At 43.0% G+C, this 18676-nt stretch overlaps 1 protein-coding gene across 4 annotated transcripts in view; it reads right to left on the bottom strand.

Moving 5' to 3' along the window:
• Nucleotides 1–8864: 8864 nt before the first annotated feature.
• The window catches only part of LOC141155784 (uncharacterized), a 66010-nt gene continuing 56198 nt past the window's right edge, over nucleotides 8865–18676 (bottom strand). For 2 of the 4 annotated variants that reach the window (XM_073642495.1, XM_073642497.1), the window contains exons 6-9: nucleotides 17262–17334; nucleotides 12077–12138; nucleotides 10595–10738; nucleotides 9093–9220 (exon numbers count right to left, since the gene is read on the bottom strand). In XM_073642495.1, coding sequence (XP_073498596.1) covers nucleotides 10625–10738; nucleotides 12077–12138; nucleotides 17262–17334 — 249 coding nt within the window. In that variant the 3' untranslated portion in view covers nucleotides 9093–9220; nucleotides 10595–10624. Of the gene's footprint in view, nucleotides 9221–10594; nucleotides 10739–12076; nucleotides 12139–17261; nucleotides 17335–18676 lie in introns of all 4 variants that reach the window. The other 2 variants (XR_012247588.1, XM_073642496.1) reach the window with 2 other exon arrangements.

The raw sequence follows: 18676 nt of genomic DNA, 5'->3' as shown, positions 1-18676 counted from the left end.
CTCCCGCTGATAACAGCGAGAGCGGCGCGGCTGAGGGGAGCAGTAGTCTCCTCAGCTGAGCCGGGAACCTCTGGCAATAAAAAAATTTAAAAAAGTAAAAAATAAAATAAAAAACCTTATTCTCACCTGTCCGGTGATGTCGGCCTCCCGATGGCCAGCGGTACTCTTGCTCCCAGCAGTGTACTGCACTGCCAGGACTTGTGGTCACGTGAGCAGTCATGTGAGCTCTCAGCTGAAGATCAGCTGAGAGCTCACGTGACCTCACTGACCTCACCGTAGGAACATTCTCAAGAATGTTCCCACCAGTATTGGTGAGCTCACCGGGGCTGATCAGCTGATCTTCAGTTGATGAACCCCAGTGACCTCACTCCTGCAGCAGCAATATATACTGACAGGAGTGATTTTACACTCCTGTCAGTATACATTGCTGTCTTCTACAGCAGTGACATCAGTGATTGCTAACAAATCAGTGGCGGCTAACAAAACAGCTGTGAGCTGTTAATAATAGCCAAGGACCATGTTTGCCTAACGGCACCTTCCTAGGCTAAAAATAGCAGCTCACAGCTGCCCCAGAAATTACATGAATGGAAATGCTAATGACATAGGGCGAATGGGATTAGCTGACCCCTAGCTCTTTTGTTTGGTGATGACAAGGTGTCAATCAGACCCTTTCAACACCAAACCTATTTAAAGTAAAGAGTTAAATAAACACACAGACACAGAGTAAACACTTTATTTGAAATACAACAGACACATTCTTTAATAATTTAAATTCACCAATATACTCACGCCAGTTCTGACGGTAATCCAAGGGTTTAAGCAATGTCCCACCAAATAACTTTATTTAGCGCCAAAATGCATTCATTGATGTACAAAAACGCTTCAAAAACCGCATCAAAAACGCACGGTTTTTCCGCAGTGTTTTTTCCTGCCAAGGAGATACAGAAATGCTGTGGAAATTTCTGTTTCAAATCTTGAACGTGCGCACATAGCCTAGGTTAAACAGAAAATGTACAAATGTATGGACAGGTGGGGGCACAGAGAACATGAAAATGGAGGCAGGAAATAGCCTAAAGCAAGAGGCCTATAATACTGTATTTTTCGGACTATAAGACGCACTTTTTTCCTCCAAAATTTTGGAGGAAAGTGGGGGGTGCGTCTTATAGTCCGAATACTATATACCTGGCTGTGGTGGTGGTGGGTGTGGGGGAGCCGCAGCGGGGGATCAGCGAGGCACAGGAGGCAGCAGCCACCTGCTGCAGCCTACACTGTGCCCGCTACTAAAGAAAATGAATATTCCCTGCTCCCCACGCCCACGGGCGTGGAGAGCAATGAATATTCATTTCTCTTAATAGCCGGCACACTGGAGCCACAGCGCGACTCCTGCTGCCACTCTGCGGTCTGTGTGCCTGCTATTAAAGCTCATGAATATTCCCTACAACCCACTCCCATGGGTTGTAGTGAATATCCATGGTCTTTAATAGCAGGCACACTGACCGCAGAGCGGCAGCAGGAGCCACGCTGAGGTACAGAGTGCCGGCTATTGAACAGACTGAATGGTCACTGCTCGCCACGCACAGAGTCCCGGCATGGGGAGCAGTGACTATTCCAGCACAGCGGCTCACACAGTGAGAGTGTCGGCAGCAGAGCGGGACAGCGCTGGAGGAGAGAGGAGGTGAGTATGATTGTTTATTTTTTTGTGGGCAGCGTAATGGGGGCTCAGAGGGAGCCATGCTTACCAGGATGGAGGCTCAGAGGGTGCCATGCATACCAGGATGGGGGCTCAAGGGGTGCCATGCATACCAGGATGGGGGCTCAAGGGGTGCCATGCATACCAGGATGGGGGCTCAAGGGGTGCCATGCATACCAGGATGAGGGCTCAAGGGGTGCCATGAATACCAGGATAGGGGCTCAAGGGGTGCCATGCATACCAGGATGGGGGCTCAAGGGGTGCCATGCATACCAGGATGGTGACTCAAGGGGTGCCATGTATACCAGGATGGGGGCTCAAGGGGTGTCATGCATACCAGGATAGGGGCTCAAGGGGTGCCATGCATACCAAGATGGGGGCTCAAGGGGTGCCATGCATACCAGGAAAGGGGCTCAGAGGGTGCCATGCATACCAGGATGGGGGCTCAAGGGGTGCCATGCATACCAGAATGGGGGCTCAAGGGGTGCCATGCATACCAGGATGGGGGCTCAAGGGGTGCCATGCATACCAGGATGGGGGATAAAGGGGTGCCATGAATACCAGGATGGGGGATCAAGGGGTGCCATGAATACCAGGATGGGGGATCAAGGGGTGCCATGCATACCAGGATGGGGGATCAAGGGGTGCCATGAATACTAAGATGGGGATCAGGGGGTACTATGCATACCAAGAAGGGGGCTCAAGGGGTGCCATGCATACCTGGATGGGGGCTCAGAGAGTGCCATGCATACTAGGATGGGGGCTCAAGGGTGCCATGCATACCAGGATGGGGGCTCAGAGAGTGCCATGCATACCAGGATGGGGGCTCAAGGGGTGCCATGCATACCAGGATGGGGGCTCAAGGGGTGCCATGCATACCAGGATGGGGGCTTAAGGGGTGCCATGCATACTAGGATGGGGCTCAAGGGGTGCCATGCATACCAGGATGGGGGCTCAAGGGGTGCCATGCATACCAGGATGGGGGATAAAGGGGTGCCATGAATACCAGGATGGGGGATCAAGGGGTGCCATGAATACCAGGATGGGGGATCAAGGGGTGCCATGAATACCAGGATGGGGGATCAAGGGGTGCCATGCATACCAGGATGGGGGATCAAGGGGTGCCATGAATACTAAGATGGGGATCAGGGGGTGCTATGCATACCAAGAAGGGGGCTCAAGGGGTGCCATGCATACCAGGATGGGGGCTCAGAGAGTGCCATGCATACCAGGATGGGGGCTCAAGGGGTGCCATGCATACCAGGATGGGGTCTCAGAGAGTGCCATGCATACCAGGATGGGAGCTCAAGGGGTGCCATGCATACCAGGATGGGGGCTCAAGGGGTGCCATGCATACCAGGATGGGGGTTCAAGGGGTGCCATGCATACTAGGATGGGGCTCAAGGGGTGCCATGCATACCAGGATGGGGGTTCAAGGGGTGCCATGCATACCAGGATGGGGGATAAATGGGTGCCATGCATACCAGAAAGGGAGATCAAGGGGTGCCATGCATACCAGGATGGGGGACCAAGGGGTGTCATGCATACCAGGATGGGGGATCAAGGGGTACCATGCATACCAGGATGGGGGCCACGTATACCAGGAAGGAGGGGCCATATATACCAGGATGGGGAATATTAACAGAATTGGGGGACATTACCCCAATACCAGTGTCAGCAGCAGACCCGCTCCCCCATAACAGGGCATCATGACCACATATTTTGCTTACATTTTTTTCCCTATTTTCTGCCTCTAAAACCTAGGTGCGTCTTATGGTCCGTTGCGTCTTATAGTCCGAAAAATACGGTAATTCTATTGGGATCTGTAAATACCATGGTTCCCCCAGTCCATACGCCATAGAGGGTCTTATCAGATGCTGTGATCCGCTGTCTCCTTACTCAGCTGTAGTAGTCTTCCATAGCAATATCAGTTCTCCTCAGTAATAAAATCTGTTCTCCTCTAGGTGCTTTCTGCAAGATATAGTGGGAGCTGCACCCAAGCTTTGTCTCCTAATACATGTCTTGATCAGTCACAGCATAGACCATCACATTTAAATGAGTGTCTAGACAGTGTGTAGGAGAGTTAGGCCAGATTCACACCTTCAGTATTTGGTCAGTATTTTGCATCAGTATTTGTAAGACAAAATTAGGAGTGGGACAGTCAGAGGAAAAGTATAATAGAAACACGTCACCACTTCTGTATTTTTCACCCACTCCGCATTTTGGCTTACAAATACTGAGGTAAAATACTGACCAAATACTGAATGTGTGAATGTGGCCTTAGCTGTATCCTCACTATGAGCTGGTAATGGAGCAATTGCTTATAAACAGCAAGCAGACTGAGTATACAGAGCTTCAGTTTAAAGAATGAAGGAAATAACCGAAAGGGCTTGTCCAGGATTAAAAAAAATAGCCACAAAGCAGGGAATGCAAATAAATATTTATTCACTTCTTACTCCTTAGGAACAAAGATTGTCCGCAGTGGTCAGCTGTGCGTAGTTGGCACATCACCACTGCAGGACAGTAAACAAGACCAACAAAGGGGATTTACCAAGCGAGTAATAGTTATTTGTGGATAATTTTTTATTTTCTAAAAATCCGGGACAACACCTTGAACAATTCAAGAGTGGGAAATTTTCCTTATTTATGACCAGGTACATTTTTGTGGGTTTTTCGTCTTGCCTGTAGTTTTAAAATATCTAAGCATTTTTCTTGTTTGGTTATTCAAGTAATTTTTGCCTCTTTCTTTTGTGATAATTGGGGACAATTCTTTAATGGCATTTTTGTATTCATATTTTTTGCAAATATATTTGCCGATATTAGGGACAATGTAAAGAAACAAAAAAGGACATATGTGTCTATTTCTGACATTTTTCTAATTATTTTTTTATAGACCACAAGTTAACACTAGGCTATTTTGTAAAAGTGTGTTCCCTTTACTGTTAGTATTTTTTCTATATATTGGACATACTGTATGTTGTTTTATTTTCGTTGTGGGTGGAGATTGGAACCATAGTATGGACTCGGCAGTGGCTTTCTTTTTTTTTTCTTGATTTTTTTTTTTTTAGATATTTCGCACGTTGTGCTCCCCATAAGGTCAAAAAAGATCTTTGGGGGTATTTAAACCTTAAAATACTTTTTTTTCTATTGCTAATTTTCCCTGTAACCGGGACTGACATATTAGACCCAGTAACTGGGCAAATTCAGCCTCCTACTCGAACTGCATAGCTGATCTGGGTTGGTTAAGGTCCAGCAGCGCCTGCTCCCTCCCGGCACACGACAATCACAAGATCATTAGGACGGGAGGAGGAAGTGCTGCTGGTGCTTCCTAAACTGTATACACAGGGCTCAATCAGAGGTGTGTGTAGTGATAAACCATCTCTGCCTTTTCTATGGAATGTCGGCCGAGTATGGCAGCTTGCATTGTGTTCTCTGTGTAGCTGCTGACTCTGTTAGGACGTTCTTGAACATCTCAGGGCAAAGGATGATTCTCTGCAAGATGCTGCATTTAAAGTATTTCTCCAAGGTTAGAAAACCATGGCTACTTCCTTCCAGAAACAGCACCAATCCATGAAGTTGTCTGACGTTCCAGCTGGAAGTAAATGGGGCTGAGCTGCTTTACCGCACACAGGCTGTGGACAGATCTGGCACTTGTTTTAGAAGAAAGTAACAATGTTTTAAACCTGGAATACTGCTATATCAAACTAAGACTTGGTGAAGCGTAAAGCTCATTATATTTATGTCTGATATGGTTTCCAAATTTTAGACCTCATAAAAAGCCACCCACAGTCTGCTCATTTTCTTAGTCATTCTTTATTTTAAGCCTATGTCATGTCTGCTGGCAATGTCCTATGTATTGGAGAAATGCAATTTTGGGAACTTCAGTGACAAACTTTGACACTGGTCCATGTAGACTCATTTGTAATTCCATCGCCACCTTCCTTACAGCTGTGCAAATATCCAGTGATATCAAGGCCGGAGTGTAAAGGAATACCAAGAGGAGGAGACCCACCCTGCTTTTCAGTTCAGATAATATAATAAAAATCAGCATTTCAGCAATATACACTAATGTGCTATGTGACTTCTGTGCCCAAATCTGATTATTATTACTATTATTATTATACTGCATGCGGCTACTCCACTAAAGTATAATTTAGGGATAGTTTAAAAGTACCTATTTGGTGTCCATGAGTTTGTTATTTATTCACAAAAAGGAAAGGGTTCATCGAAGATGGAAAATCATTGTTCTAGAATAGGTTGTCTTCTTTGCGGTCATACATTCCCATATTCACAAAAAATGCCGGAAGCAATGGGAGACAAAGTATGCAATGTGGACTAGCCTTTAGTTTTGTTTCAAAGCAATGCGTCAAAATACAACGCTTAGTGTAGACATCTTAGGGTTCGCTCACATCTGCGTATATAAAATCGCTCAGATTCTCAGCTAGAAAAGTTGGTGAACGAGTTGTGGAACAGTCAGAGGAAAAGTATAGTAAAAACACGTCACCACTTCTGTATTTATCACCCACTCCTGGTTTTGGCTTAAAAATACTGATGTAAAATACTGACCAAATACTGAACATATGAACGTTGCCTTACTGAAACAAATGCTCTGTAAAGTGACCGTGGGTGGTAGCCATGGCCGAGTTGCTGCTTCACAACGCCCTGGCACTTTACAGGAAAAGATGGGTCCTGGTGGGGTGTTGAAAATGTGAGGGCCTTCCGCCTGTGCAGGCTGTCTTTAACCAATGGTGTTGGCTGGCCAGGACTACAAATTACACAGTTTAATAAAAGAGACTTCCGTTCAAACATGGAGACTTTACTGAACTTAATAAGGGTTATGTAAAGGGATAGCGGGTACACAGTCTTAGGCACGTTTCTTTCATAATGAAAAGCATTTTCACACACATCGTTTCCTTCCACTAGTCTACGCCAGGGCCGGTGAAGCACACTGTTTCGCCCTATTTTACCACAACCCAGCTTCCTGATCAGCGAGGTTATCTCTACTCGCTCAGCAGTTCCACGTCCTATTACTATGGACCCCCTGGATCTACCTCTTGGGACACCCACTAGTCCCATGCTCTCAGTCCTCTTCTTAGGTCCGTTACCTTCAGCCCTAGAAAGCTTTTGGTGTTTCTCGTGGCACATTGTCCTATGCAAGGACTCTTTTAAGGTGGAAGTCTACTCTGTCTCATCAGTAACTCTCTTCAGGATCTCACTATCCCTATCCATATATCTCTTTATGCTGTGAATACTCCTTGGCAGCGCTGCACACTTGTTACTCCTTCAGACTCTAACTCCTTTCTCCCCCTAACCAGGAAACACAGTCCTTTCCCCACCATTAAGCCCTCTCCCTGTGGGCTAGTCTCAAAATTAACTCTCTCTGACCCTGTAGTCTGTTGCTATGCAAAGAGTACAACACCTAATGTATCTATATCATGCATTACATCACCATAGATTATAATTACATTATCATATCCTACATTATGCATTACCAATTAGCTATAAACCTGCTATACACTATGGATTGCATTATACTATCAATACTTATCACACTCTCTTTTTACACATATACAGTGCTGGCCAAAAGTATTGGCACCCCTGCAATTCTGTCAGATAATACTCAGTTTCTTCCTGAAAATGATTGCAATCACAAATTCTTTGGTATAATTATCTTCATTTAATTTGCTTGCAAGGAAAAAACACAAAAGAGAATGAAGCAAAAATCAAATAATTGATCATTTCACACAAAACTCCAAAAAAGGGCCGGAAAAAAGTATTGGCACCCTCAGCCTAATACTTGGTTGCACAACCTTTAGCCAAAATAACTGGGAACAACCGCTTCCGGTAACCATCAATGAGTTTCTTACGATGCTCTGCTGGAATTGTAGACCATTCTTCTTTGGCAAACTACTCCAGGTCCCTGATATTTGAAGGGTGCCTTCTCCAAACTGCCATTTTGAGATCTCTCCACAGGTGTTCTATGGGATTCAGGTCTGGACTCATTGCTGGCCACCTTAGAAGTCTCCAGTGCTTTCTCTAAAACCATTTTATAGTGCTTTTGGAAGTGTGTTTTGGGTCATTGTCCTGCTGGAAGACCCATGACCTCTGAGGGAGACCCAGCTTTCTCACACTGGGCCCTACATTATGCTGCAAAATTTGTTGGTAGTCTTCAGACTTCATAATGCCATGCACACGGTCAAGCAGTCCAGTGCCAGAGGCAGCAAAGCAACCCCAAAACATCAGGGAACCTCCGCCATGTTTGACTGTAGGGACCGTGTTCTTTTCTTTGAATGCTTCTTTTTTTTTCCTGTACACTCTATGTTGATGCTTTTTCCCAAAAAGCTCTACTTTTGTCTCATCTGACCAGAGAACATTCTTCCAAAACATTTTAGGCTTTCTCAGGTAAGTTTTGGCAAACTCCAGCCTGGCTTTTTTATGTCTCGGGGTAAGAAGTGGGGTCTTCCTGGGTATCCTACCATACAGTCCCTTTTCATTCAGACGCTGACGGATAGTACGGGTTGACACTGTTGTACCCTCGGACTGCAGGGCACCTTGAACTTGTTTGGATGTTAGTCGAGGTTCTTTATCCACCATCCGCACAATCTTGCGTTGAAATCTCTCGTCAATTTTTCTTTTCCGTCCACATCTAGGGAGGTTAGCCACAGTGCCATGGGCTTTAAACTTCTTGATGACACTGCGTACGGAAGACACAGGAACATTCAGGTCTTTGGAGATGGACTTGTAGCCTTGAGATTGCTCATGCTTCCTCACAATTTGGTTTCTCAAGTCCTCAGACAGTTCCTTGGTCTTCTTTCTTTTCTCCATGCTCAATGTGGTACACACAAGGACACAGGACAGAGGTTGAGTCAACTTTAATCCATGTTAACTGGCTGCAAGTGTGATTTAGTTATTGCCAACACCTGTTAGGTGCCACAGGTAAGTTACAGGTGCTGTTAATTACACGAATTAGAGAAGCATCACATGATTTTTCAAAGGGTGCCAATACTTTTGTCCACCCCCTTTTTTAGGTCTGGTGTGGAATTATATCCAATTTGGCTTTAGGACAATTCTTTTTGTGTTTTTTTCATTGAAGACAAATTAAATGAAGAGAATAATACCAAAGAATTTGTGATTGCAATCATTTTCAGGAAGAAACTGAGTATTATCTGACAGAATTGCAGGGGTGCCAATACTTTTGGCCAGCACTGTATATATGTATAGCACAATATATGTTAAAGACGCATAACACTTATTCACATAACGTGATTGGTGTCTTCAGGGATAGGAACACAGTCATTGTCCACACCTCTTATAACTCAGTGTAGACATCTTAGTAAAATAAACGGTCAGTGTAGACATCTTACTGAAATAGAGTTTAAACAGTTTATTTCTGTGCCCTCCAGTCCGGGTGTATTAGATATTCTTTCCTTTGTGGTCTGTAAACCGGTGGATAAGTTCCAGAATTTTCTTTTAGTGCTGTTGGAGGTCCCGTAGACAAAGTCCTAAGCAATCTCTCAAAAGCTTTTCCTTCTGAAATGAAGTGTAATGATGTGTTAGATATGGATGTATAGTAATAATACCAGCTTGGGGCATGTATAAGATGAGATAATATATTCTAAGCCAATGTAAATTATAAACCCCATAAAGTTATGTGATTACATACACCGAACACTAGAGCAACTATAGATATGAAATGTTAAAAAGAAGGCTGCAGTCTTTGGGGTACATATTGGGCTCTGTTTATAATGGCGGCCACAATACCCTTTTGGATGTTGTCTGAGGGACCTTGTTAACTTACAGTGGGTTAATTGTAGTGACTGTGGTCTTAACAATATGGCTAGCATTGCATAAAATAGGCAAAATTGATAAATGAAACCTCTAGTAGAATTATGAGCAGAGATGTATATTAATTAACTCATACTTATTATGATTTAAATAATCCACAAATCTTTTAAATGCATGTTCAGTGTCAGACCAGACAATAAAAATATCATCAATGTATCTACCCAAAATGTAACTTGGATGTAGAATCTGACAAGACCACAGTATCCTCCCACCAGCCCAGGAATAGGTTAGCATAGGTAGGTGCCGCAGGACTACCTACAGCCATGCCCCTGAGCTTATGATATGCACATTTTCTGACATTACCCTCCTGTTTTGGCACCAAAAGAAATAAATTCTGTTGGACTAAGGTAGAACTCTGAAGACATCACAATGCGGGTTACACTATAAGCCAGAGGTGTATCTAGGATTTCCGGCACCCAAGGCAAGAATTCAGCTGATGAGATGCTCTTCCTAATTCTCTCAATGTTCAGTGAAAAACTGAGAAAAAGCTGAAGAGAAACTAGTTGTCACATGACTGTAAGTATGAAAATCGCATATGAGTGAAGTGGCCATGTGACGACTGCTGAAACCTGCAAGCAGAGCTGAATCTTGACAGTGAGTATATTACACATTGTTAGGATTGGCATGCTACAAGGCTTCATTTTATAATTTAAAGGGCTTGTCTAGTTTTGAGATGAAAGTCTGCAGTCAGTCTATGTGACTGCAGACTTCTGAATTCTCATATTGCTCGCACTGCACACTTTTAGGATTCTCCCTTGCACAAGTATGCGATTTGTATACTTCTGGCTACATTCCGACTAGAAGTGTCCGGCCTCACTCAATTCACTTTCAGTGAGTGAGGCCACGCACGTCTAGTCGGTATGTGACTGCATGTATGCAAATCGCCAACACCAGAGATTCCTGACAGCGTGCAGTGCACACTGTGAGAATTCAGAAGTCTGCAGTCATATCAAATAACTGCAGACTCATCACAAACTTGGACAACCCCTTTAATGCTCCTAACATAAATAAAAACATGAGAATTAGTCAGTATCACAAAAAACATTTACATCCAGGTACATTATAGATGACATTGTCTCTGGATTCGTTCTATTTCTTTTCTTCTTCATCTTGTCTAGACTCCATGATGACTTTTTTCATCCACAGCAATCTCTGCAAGCTTCCATCTTCTCTGGTTTTTGCAGCACATCCCCACACAATGACCTTAAAAATAGCAGTGTCATTATAATGCTCCTGAATAAAAATATCTGCCCTATGCTGAGCCCCTGAATAAATAATTGCCCCTCACTATATTCCCTGCACAAAATATGACCCTCACACTGTCCCTTTTATAGTACGTTCCCTTCACACTGCCCTCTCCTTACCATACTGGGCCTCCTCTTCATACTGTCCTCTCACACTGTGTCCTCCCTATAGGGCCCAGTCTCTATAATATGCCCCCTCACCATACTCCCCCTCCTTGGCATACTGTCCCCTCCTGGCTGTGCCCTTACACTGTCCCCCCATGCTACCCACACATACTACTCAGTCTTTATTCTGTGCCCACTCACACCTTTTCTCCCCTCATACTGTCTCCTCGCAGTATTCTCCTCAATAGTCTCCTAACACGTTTCCCCCGCCCTCCTCATACATTTACCCTCTCACACTTTTACCCTTTCCATACTGTCTCCCCACACATCCCCCTGACACCCCATACTGTGTTTGCACACATTCCATCTCCCTCGCTCCCCATACTGTGTCTGCATACAGTTTCCCCTCGCTCCTCATACTGTGTCCGCACCCATCCCCCCACTCACCAGTCTGTGTCTGCACCCATCTCCCATACATGCACCCATCTCACCCCTTATTCCTCATCTTGTGTCTTCAAATTTCTCCCACTCCCCATATTGTGTCTGCACCTGTCCCTTTTTTGCTCCTCAACTTGTGTCCTCAAATCATCCCCCCGTTACACTAAATCTCCCCCACACACAGTAAATCTACCCCCCACACACACAGTAAATACCCTCCCAAATACACAGTAAATACCCATCCCTACACAGTAATTACACCCTCACACACACAGTAAATACACCCCCACACAGTAAATTCCCCCTACCCAGTAAATACCCCCCCACACACAGTAAATACCCCCCACATATACAGTAAATACCCCACCACACAGTAAATACACCAGCAGCGTGATCACTTGACCTGATCACACTGCTGACGTCGCTCTGAACCGGCAGTCAGTACTTTAATTGTACTCGCGTCTCGGCACACTGAACCTTCTGAGAGCTCAGAGAACTGCCGACTCCCAGTCTGGGGGACAGCAGAATGCAGTCGCCAGGGGAGACACTTCGGACCTCCGCATTAGGTGGCCTGACTGCGCCCCCTTCATGCTGCGCCCAGGGCAGGTGCCCTGGCTGTCCCCCCATAGATGCAACTCTGCTCTAAACTACCATTGGCCATGTTCAAAGTACTATGTGACCTCAGCTAATTGTGTGGCCCCTATCAACTGGTTGTGAGTCTGTATCTATTCTACATATTTAACTTTGTTCATACCTTTAAATACACACTATGCGAATTGTCCTGTTGTGTGACATGTAACCATTGATCAACCAGACCTAATGACAGGAGAAACGTGTTGATTTACTCACTTGTTAGTCAAACCTTTATGTCACTTAATTTGAATATTTGGTTTGGACCTAGGTATAAAAAGGTTTAATAACATTTTTGCTTATTAGCTCTTTGGGCTCTAGAACAATGGCTTTTCATGACTGGTTGGAACATTATTGTGACTCTCATTTCCACATTCCTAGGCAAACATATGCCCACTACAAAAGGTGTGGATTAGGGATTATTTAGGCTCTCCCAGCACTGAACCCAGATGGATCAAAATTATGGTGAGGTGATTTATTGGAGATCAGTATTTATTTTTAGCCATGAATTATAATTAAAAATTACGTTTATCTCTACCCTCTTTTTACAGTAACTTTCTGTGTTTAACAGCATTGCAAAGAATTGATAAAAACACTTAAAAAAAAAGAAGGAATACTACTTGTCAGTAATTTATCATCCAAATATTCAAATTGTACATATTCAGTAAATATGGTTGGGAACAAAAAATCAATAATATAGCTCCCCCGCAGAGTATATAACAAAATGAGGAAAGGCAGAGTACTCCTATAGCATATAGACAAGAAGAGAATTGAAGTAACCATGAACCACCAAATAGAATAAAAAACAATATTTTATTGACAACATGATTAAAATGTATATTTACCAAGTATCAATAAGAGGTCTTAAAATAAAGGAGGAAAAAACATACACAGCGTGGGAGAGTCCCACCCAAAGATATAAATCGTACAGCGGCAAAAAATAATAAAGACACCCGTGTCAAACAAGTTTTTGACAATATATGTCTACAGAGTCATACATATAGATGGTGAAGGAATATTATACATCCTGAAAGTATCGGGAGTCAGAGGCAACACTGCACAACTAATAAAATAGTAACTTATCCATATTAGGGAGAGGATGAAAGTGTCCCACGCAACCCCGACACACGTTTCGCTTTTCGCTTTATCAAGGGAGGTGCCTTTACTTACCCCTAACAGTATTTATATTCATGTCTGTCCCCACCGCCAATAAACACGGCGCATGGTCAGAAGAAGCTGTTCTGAGTTAGTATTGTTAGAATCTATGTTGTTTTACTATCGGCCATCTTGTTGTGGTTTGCTTGCTTCTAGTCTTTTCCTCTGGTCATGGGTTTCTTGGTCATGTGATCTCTGCACTCTTTATTACCCAGCACCTGGCCCCCATTCCCCATGGACATCAGTGTTGTTTCGCTCATGCTCTGGCTAAGTAGCCTGGTTTAGTTCATCTTGCTTTTGACTATTGTTATCCTGGGACTTCTTGTTCCACCAGTTTTGTTTCCTTTAATTTTCGTTTCTACAAGTAACTTTTCTGTTAGGAGGTCTCCTGCTTTTTCTCCCAGTCCTTAGATCTTTCAGGAACCCATTTCCCTTTCCTACAGATCTTCGTTTGAGTTCAGTGCAGGAGTTTCGGTGGGGCTATTCATAAGGAATAGGGCACCCACCCCAGCGTAGGGTAAAGCTGAATCTCAGTGCAGGGACAGATTTTCCCTCCTATTCCTTAGTTCTAAGTTGCAGAACAGTATGTCCGTCCGTCGCCATCTTTGTGGCGCACACATGTCAGGTCAAAAATTGACCTTGTGACGTCATATGACATGTGTGCGCAGCGTCATTAGATGGCCGGGCGGAACATTACAGCATCCAGCATTCAGAGCATGCGCGCCTTGGCAGCCATTTTTCTGAAGTCCTTACGGGCGCAACCATGTATGTGGGGCCAAGATGTATGTATAGAGTAAAAAAGGAGAGAGAAATAAAGTGATTAATTCCCCGACCATCTACATGCACCAGGTTGCTAAGAAGAAGAAAAGAATACTCAAAAAAGAAAAATGTAGGTATAAAATGAAAAGTGTTACGGACGGACATACCAACTCAGCACAGCTTCTTCTGACCATGTTTATTGGCGGTAGGGACGGACATATATATATAACGTTAGGGGTAAGTAAAGGCACCTCCCTTGATAAAGCAGAAAGCTAAACGCGCGTCGGGGTTGCGTGGGACACTTTCATCCTCTCCCTAATATGGGTAAGTTACTATTTTATCAATCGTGCAGTGTTGCCTCTGATTCCCGATACTTTCAGGCTGTACACTATTCCTTCACCATCTATATGTATGACTCCGTAGACATATATTGTCAAAAACTTGTTTGACACGGGTGTCTTTATTATTTTTTGCCGCTGTACGATTTATGATTGTCCTTGGATGGGACTTTCCCACGCTGTGTATGTTTTTTCCTCCTTTATTTTAAGACCTCTTGTTGATACTTGGTATATATATATTTTAATCATGTTGTCAATAAAATATTGGTTTTTATTCTATATGATGGTTCATGGTTACTCCAATTCTCTTCTTGTCTTGTCAGTAATTTAGTAACAGGAGAAGCAACCCAGGTGCAGCCATACTACAAGAGCGGCTGGTTTAGATGCACAAGGAGGGAGGTCTAGTCGCACGGCACGCTGCTCAGTTAGGACCTTCCTTCAAATTATGAACCTCTATTATGGCAGGTAACAGTTTTAGTAGTGATTTAGCACTGCTAAATAGGGGTGCATTTTCTCAGCCTAAAGTTCTAAATGGTATGCTTCACTCATTATGCTTCTTCATTACAGGCATTATGCTTCTTCATTACAGGCATAATCTACTAGTATATAAAGATGTATTTATATATTTATTATGCATTATATATTTATTATGCATTGCTTATATAGCGCCTCATAATCCTAAGTGCTTTACAGGCATTTTCACTGCTGGCCACAATGGGGCTCACCATCTAAATTCCCTGTAAGAATGCAAACACGGGGAGCACATACAAACTGTTTGCAGATGTTGTCCCTGGTGGGATTTGAACCCAGGACCCCAGTGCTGCAATGCAACAGTGCAAAGCACTGAGCCACTATGCTGCCCTCTCTAAATACCAGTACATCTTTATATACATATATATTAGGAGTAAAATAAAAGTCAGAGGGTATAAAAGTCACATTTTTAGGCCACGGCCCCACTATCAGTATTTGGTCAGTATTCGGTCAGTATTTCTTCTCAGGACTGGGAGCCAAAACAAGGAGTGGGTGATAGATGCAGAATTGGTGACTTGTTTCTATTATTCCTTTTCTCTGATTGTTCCTCACCTGGTTTTGGCTCCCACTCCTGAGAAAAAATACTGACCAAATACTAACCAAATACTGATAGTGGGGACGTGGCCTTAAAGGGTTTTTTCAGACTCTAGACAAACTTCTGCAGTCACTGTGTGAGTGGGTGGTCATGTGACTGCAAATGTGCAAATCACAAGTGTCAACTAGATTCTCATCCGCTTTTCTCAATGTTCTGTTGAGAAAAGCAGAGGAGAATCTTGTCACGTCAAGTATGCAGGTCACATAACCACCTACTCGCATCGGAAGTACAGGGAAATTGTGACAGTGTGCATAAAGAGTGACTGAAGAAATTAGTCTAGAGCCCAGAAAACCTCTTTAATACTTTTTTTTAAAATAAATGTCACAAATCATCAAATAACATTGACATATTTTGTACCATTGTAATCGAAACAATCATACACTACAGTGAATAGAATATTTACGGTAATCGGTAAACGGCATAAAATAATTGGCATGATTGTTTTTTTTTAATACATTAAACCCATAAAAAAAGGTTTAAACAAATGTAGCCCCTAACTGCGTGTTTGGCAAAATGGCACTTTAAAAAAAAACACAGCTTGTTTTGTAAAAAACATACAGCAAAGCTTACATAAAAATGAAAAGGTTATGGCTGTTACATCTAAGAATGAGTGAACAAAAAAAATCTTCTAGACGTCTGAACAAATGCATCACAAAAATGTGCAGTGTAAACCCAGGTGGGCCCGATGGGGGGTGGAAAACAGGCACAAATCCTGCACTGCGACCCTTCACTGTTGGTGTCTGACCCTGAAACAACCTGTCACAGATCTCTTCTGCATGAAGAGATGAGCAGCGCTTATGTAGCGTCACCCATCTCTGTATATCGCAGATACTGAAATCAGAGTTTACTTTCACACAAATATTTGCTGACATGTTAGGCTACATCTACACTTAAATTTGGATATTCTGTTTGACTGCTCCATTATTAAGAACAAAAACAAAATTAATGTCCAAAACAGATCCAGTGCATAAATGATGCAAACAGAAGCAGAAGAGCCCATTGATTGTTTTGGGTTCCATCTGGGGTTTGTTTGTGTCAGTTTTTGGAACAGAAAAAAAGAGTTTTTCATGATGCGCATTTGCTTCATTTCTAAAAATGGACAAATAATGGAACCCAAACAGACCCCATAAAAAATCAATGAGGTCTCTCTGCTTCACTTTGCATTAATTATCATTATGCAACCAAACTGTTTGGGACACTTATTCAGTTTGACTGTCCCTAAAGTGGAACAGATGAGCAAAATGTTTATGAAAAATCTTTGTGCAATTTTTTAAAGAGGTTGTCTGATGTGGAAAATTTGATTTTAGATATGGATGTTTTCATAATAATAACGGGAGGCTTTGTAACTTCATTCAAAGTGTTTAGTTCTGATGCCACTGGAGCAGATTTCAGCTTATCGGTAGGGGTGCCGGGTGTCCTACAGATAGGTCATCAATATGTTATGACCGAAACCCCCCCTCTAACACAGTTAACTGTTTTATTTCTTCTTATTTGCACGCTGAAGCTAAAGTTAGACTCTCTGATTGAGCGACCACTGATTTTGTAGTAGTTGTAGAATGTTTTAGAATAGTGTATATATAAAAAAGTACGCTAGAAAAATACATCTACAAAAGTTTTGGGCAATACACTGATTTTTCCTCTCATTGCCAATGATAGAGCGCGATACATGGTCTACAGTACTCAACATTATATTTACTCTATGAAGATCACAGTTGTAAGCCGCATATTAGAAAAGTCATTCATGAAATGTTCACATCTCATATCGAGAAACGCCTTTCAAAAGAAATAATTCTGTAACCTTTGTGATTTGCTTGTAATAAGTGTTATATTTTCAGGCCCAATATTCACACATTTATGTTGCCTCTTTATACTTGTAATTTACTATATGAACTGTACATAGGAGGTCTTGATGTCATTCATATTCATTTTACCTTCAGGCCGAGCATTTAGTAACCATCGTTGGGCTGAGGGAACGTATTCTAGTTTCATGTATTGTTCTAATGCCTGTTTAAAAGATAAAATGTTATGTCTTGTACAGTGAATGATAGTAACTGTGCTGCTTTATTCACCCAAAGTGAACCCTTCTTTCCCCCCCACAAAAAATAAAATAGAAAATATGGAGATCAGGACAGGCCACATAGGTCAAACAACAATGATGCATGCCAAACATTGAAAGGGGGCGATTTATTAGGGTGTTTATGCCAGAAATCTGGCATAAACACCTTTAAAGGGGTTGTCCACTACTAGGACAACCCCTTCTTACACTAAATGTTCGTCCCCAATAAAATACATAAACCTATACTCACCTCCGATGCCGACTCTATTCGAGCAGTGTCAACACTCGCAGTCCCGGGGCTGTGATGCTTTGGAATGACACGTGATGCCCGGCGCCCAATCAGCACTGGTGTCACTGTCTCCGCCTTCGGACAAACTGAACATGAAGAGGAAGCCAGCGCTGCAGCTGATCCCGGACTTCCTCTACATGTTCAGTTTGTCCGAAGGCAGGGATAGTAATGCCAGCGCTGATTGGGCGCCGGGCATCACATGTCATTCCACCGCATCCCAGCCCTGGAACCGCGAGTGCCGACACCACTCGAACGGAGCCAGTACGGGAAGTGAGTATAGTTTTTTTTATTTTATCAGAGCCAAACATTTAATTTAAGAAGGGGTTGTCCTAGTAGTGGTCAACCCCTTTAATAAGTCACAATATTTTTCCACAACTTGGAATATTGTGACTTTTGCCATTTACACGCTAGTCCCGGACAGCTACTTCAATATGGGTGTGGGTGGGAAGTCCACCTGTCAAGCTCATCATAAGTTTCGCCACTAAAGTGGCGTAACTTATTACTCCATCAATGTACACCAGCCCCGGGTTGGCGTATATTTCTGGCAATGGCGCGCACTGGGTACCAGACATGCCTGATTCATTATCATGAATCAGGTCAGTCTACTCCAGTGAGAGCTTCATTGAGACTGACGTACACACTACACCAGTCTTAATGAATCACCAAATATGCATCTTTAGTCCGGACACATGGATAAAACATAAAATCTTCTTTATTAAATATTGAGTAAAATCATGTTGTAACAGAGTAACATCATAAAATGAGGTATGGAGCCGAATTTTATGATGTTACTTCTCTTACAACAAGTTTTTATTCAACATTCAATAAAGAAGATTGTATGCTTTATCCATGTGGCTGGAATAAAAATGAATTTTTGGATTTTCATTGGAAAGCTACACATCAACTTGGTCCATGCCTTGAATTAAACCTATCTACCCCCGGTGAGCTGGTACACTTTTTGCTTTTTGGTCTTAATGAATCGTCCCCAATGTTCTTTCATT

The sequence above is a fragment of the Phyllobates terribilis genome, unplaced genomic scaffold (genome assembly GCF_046119375.1).
Source record: "Phyllobates terribilis strain yellow unplaced genomic scaffold, ASM4611937v1 Scaffold_1__5_contigs__length_1240528914, whole genome shotgun sequence".
NCBI classification, from domain to species: Eukaryota; Metazoa; Chordata; class Amphibia; order Anura; family Dendrobatidae; genus Phyllobates; species Phyllobates terribilis.
This window is presented reverse-complemented; position numbering and strand designations above follow the sequence as displayed.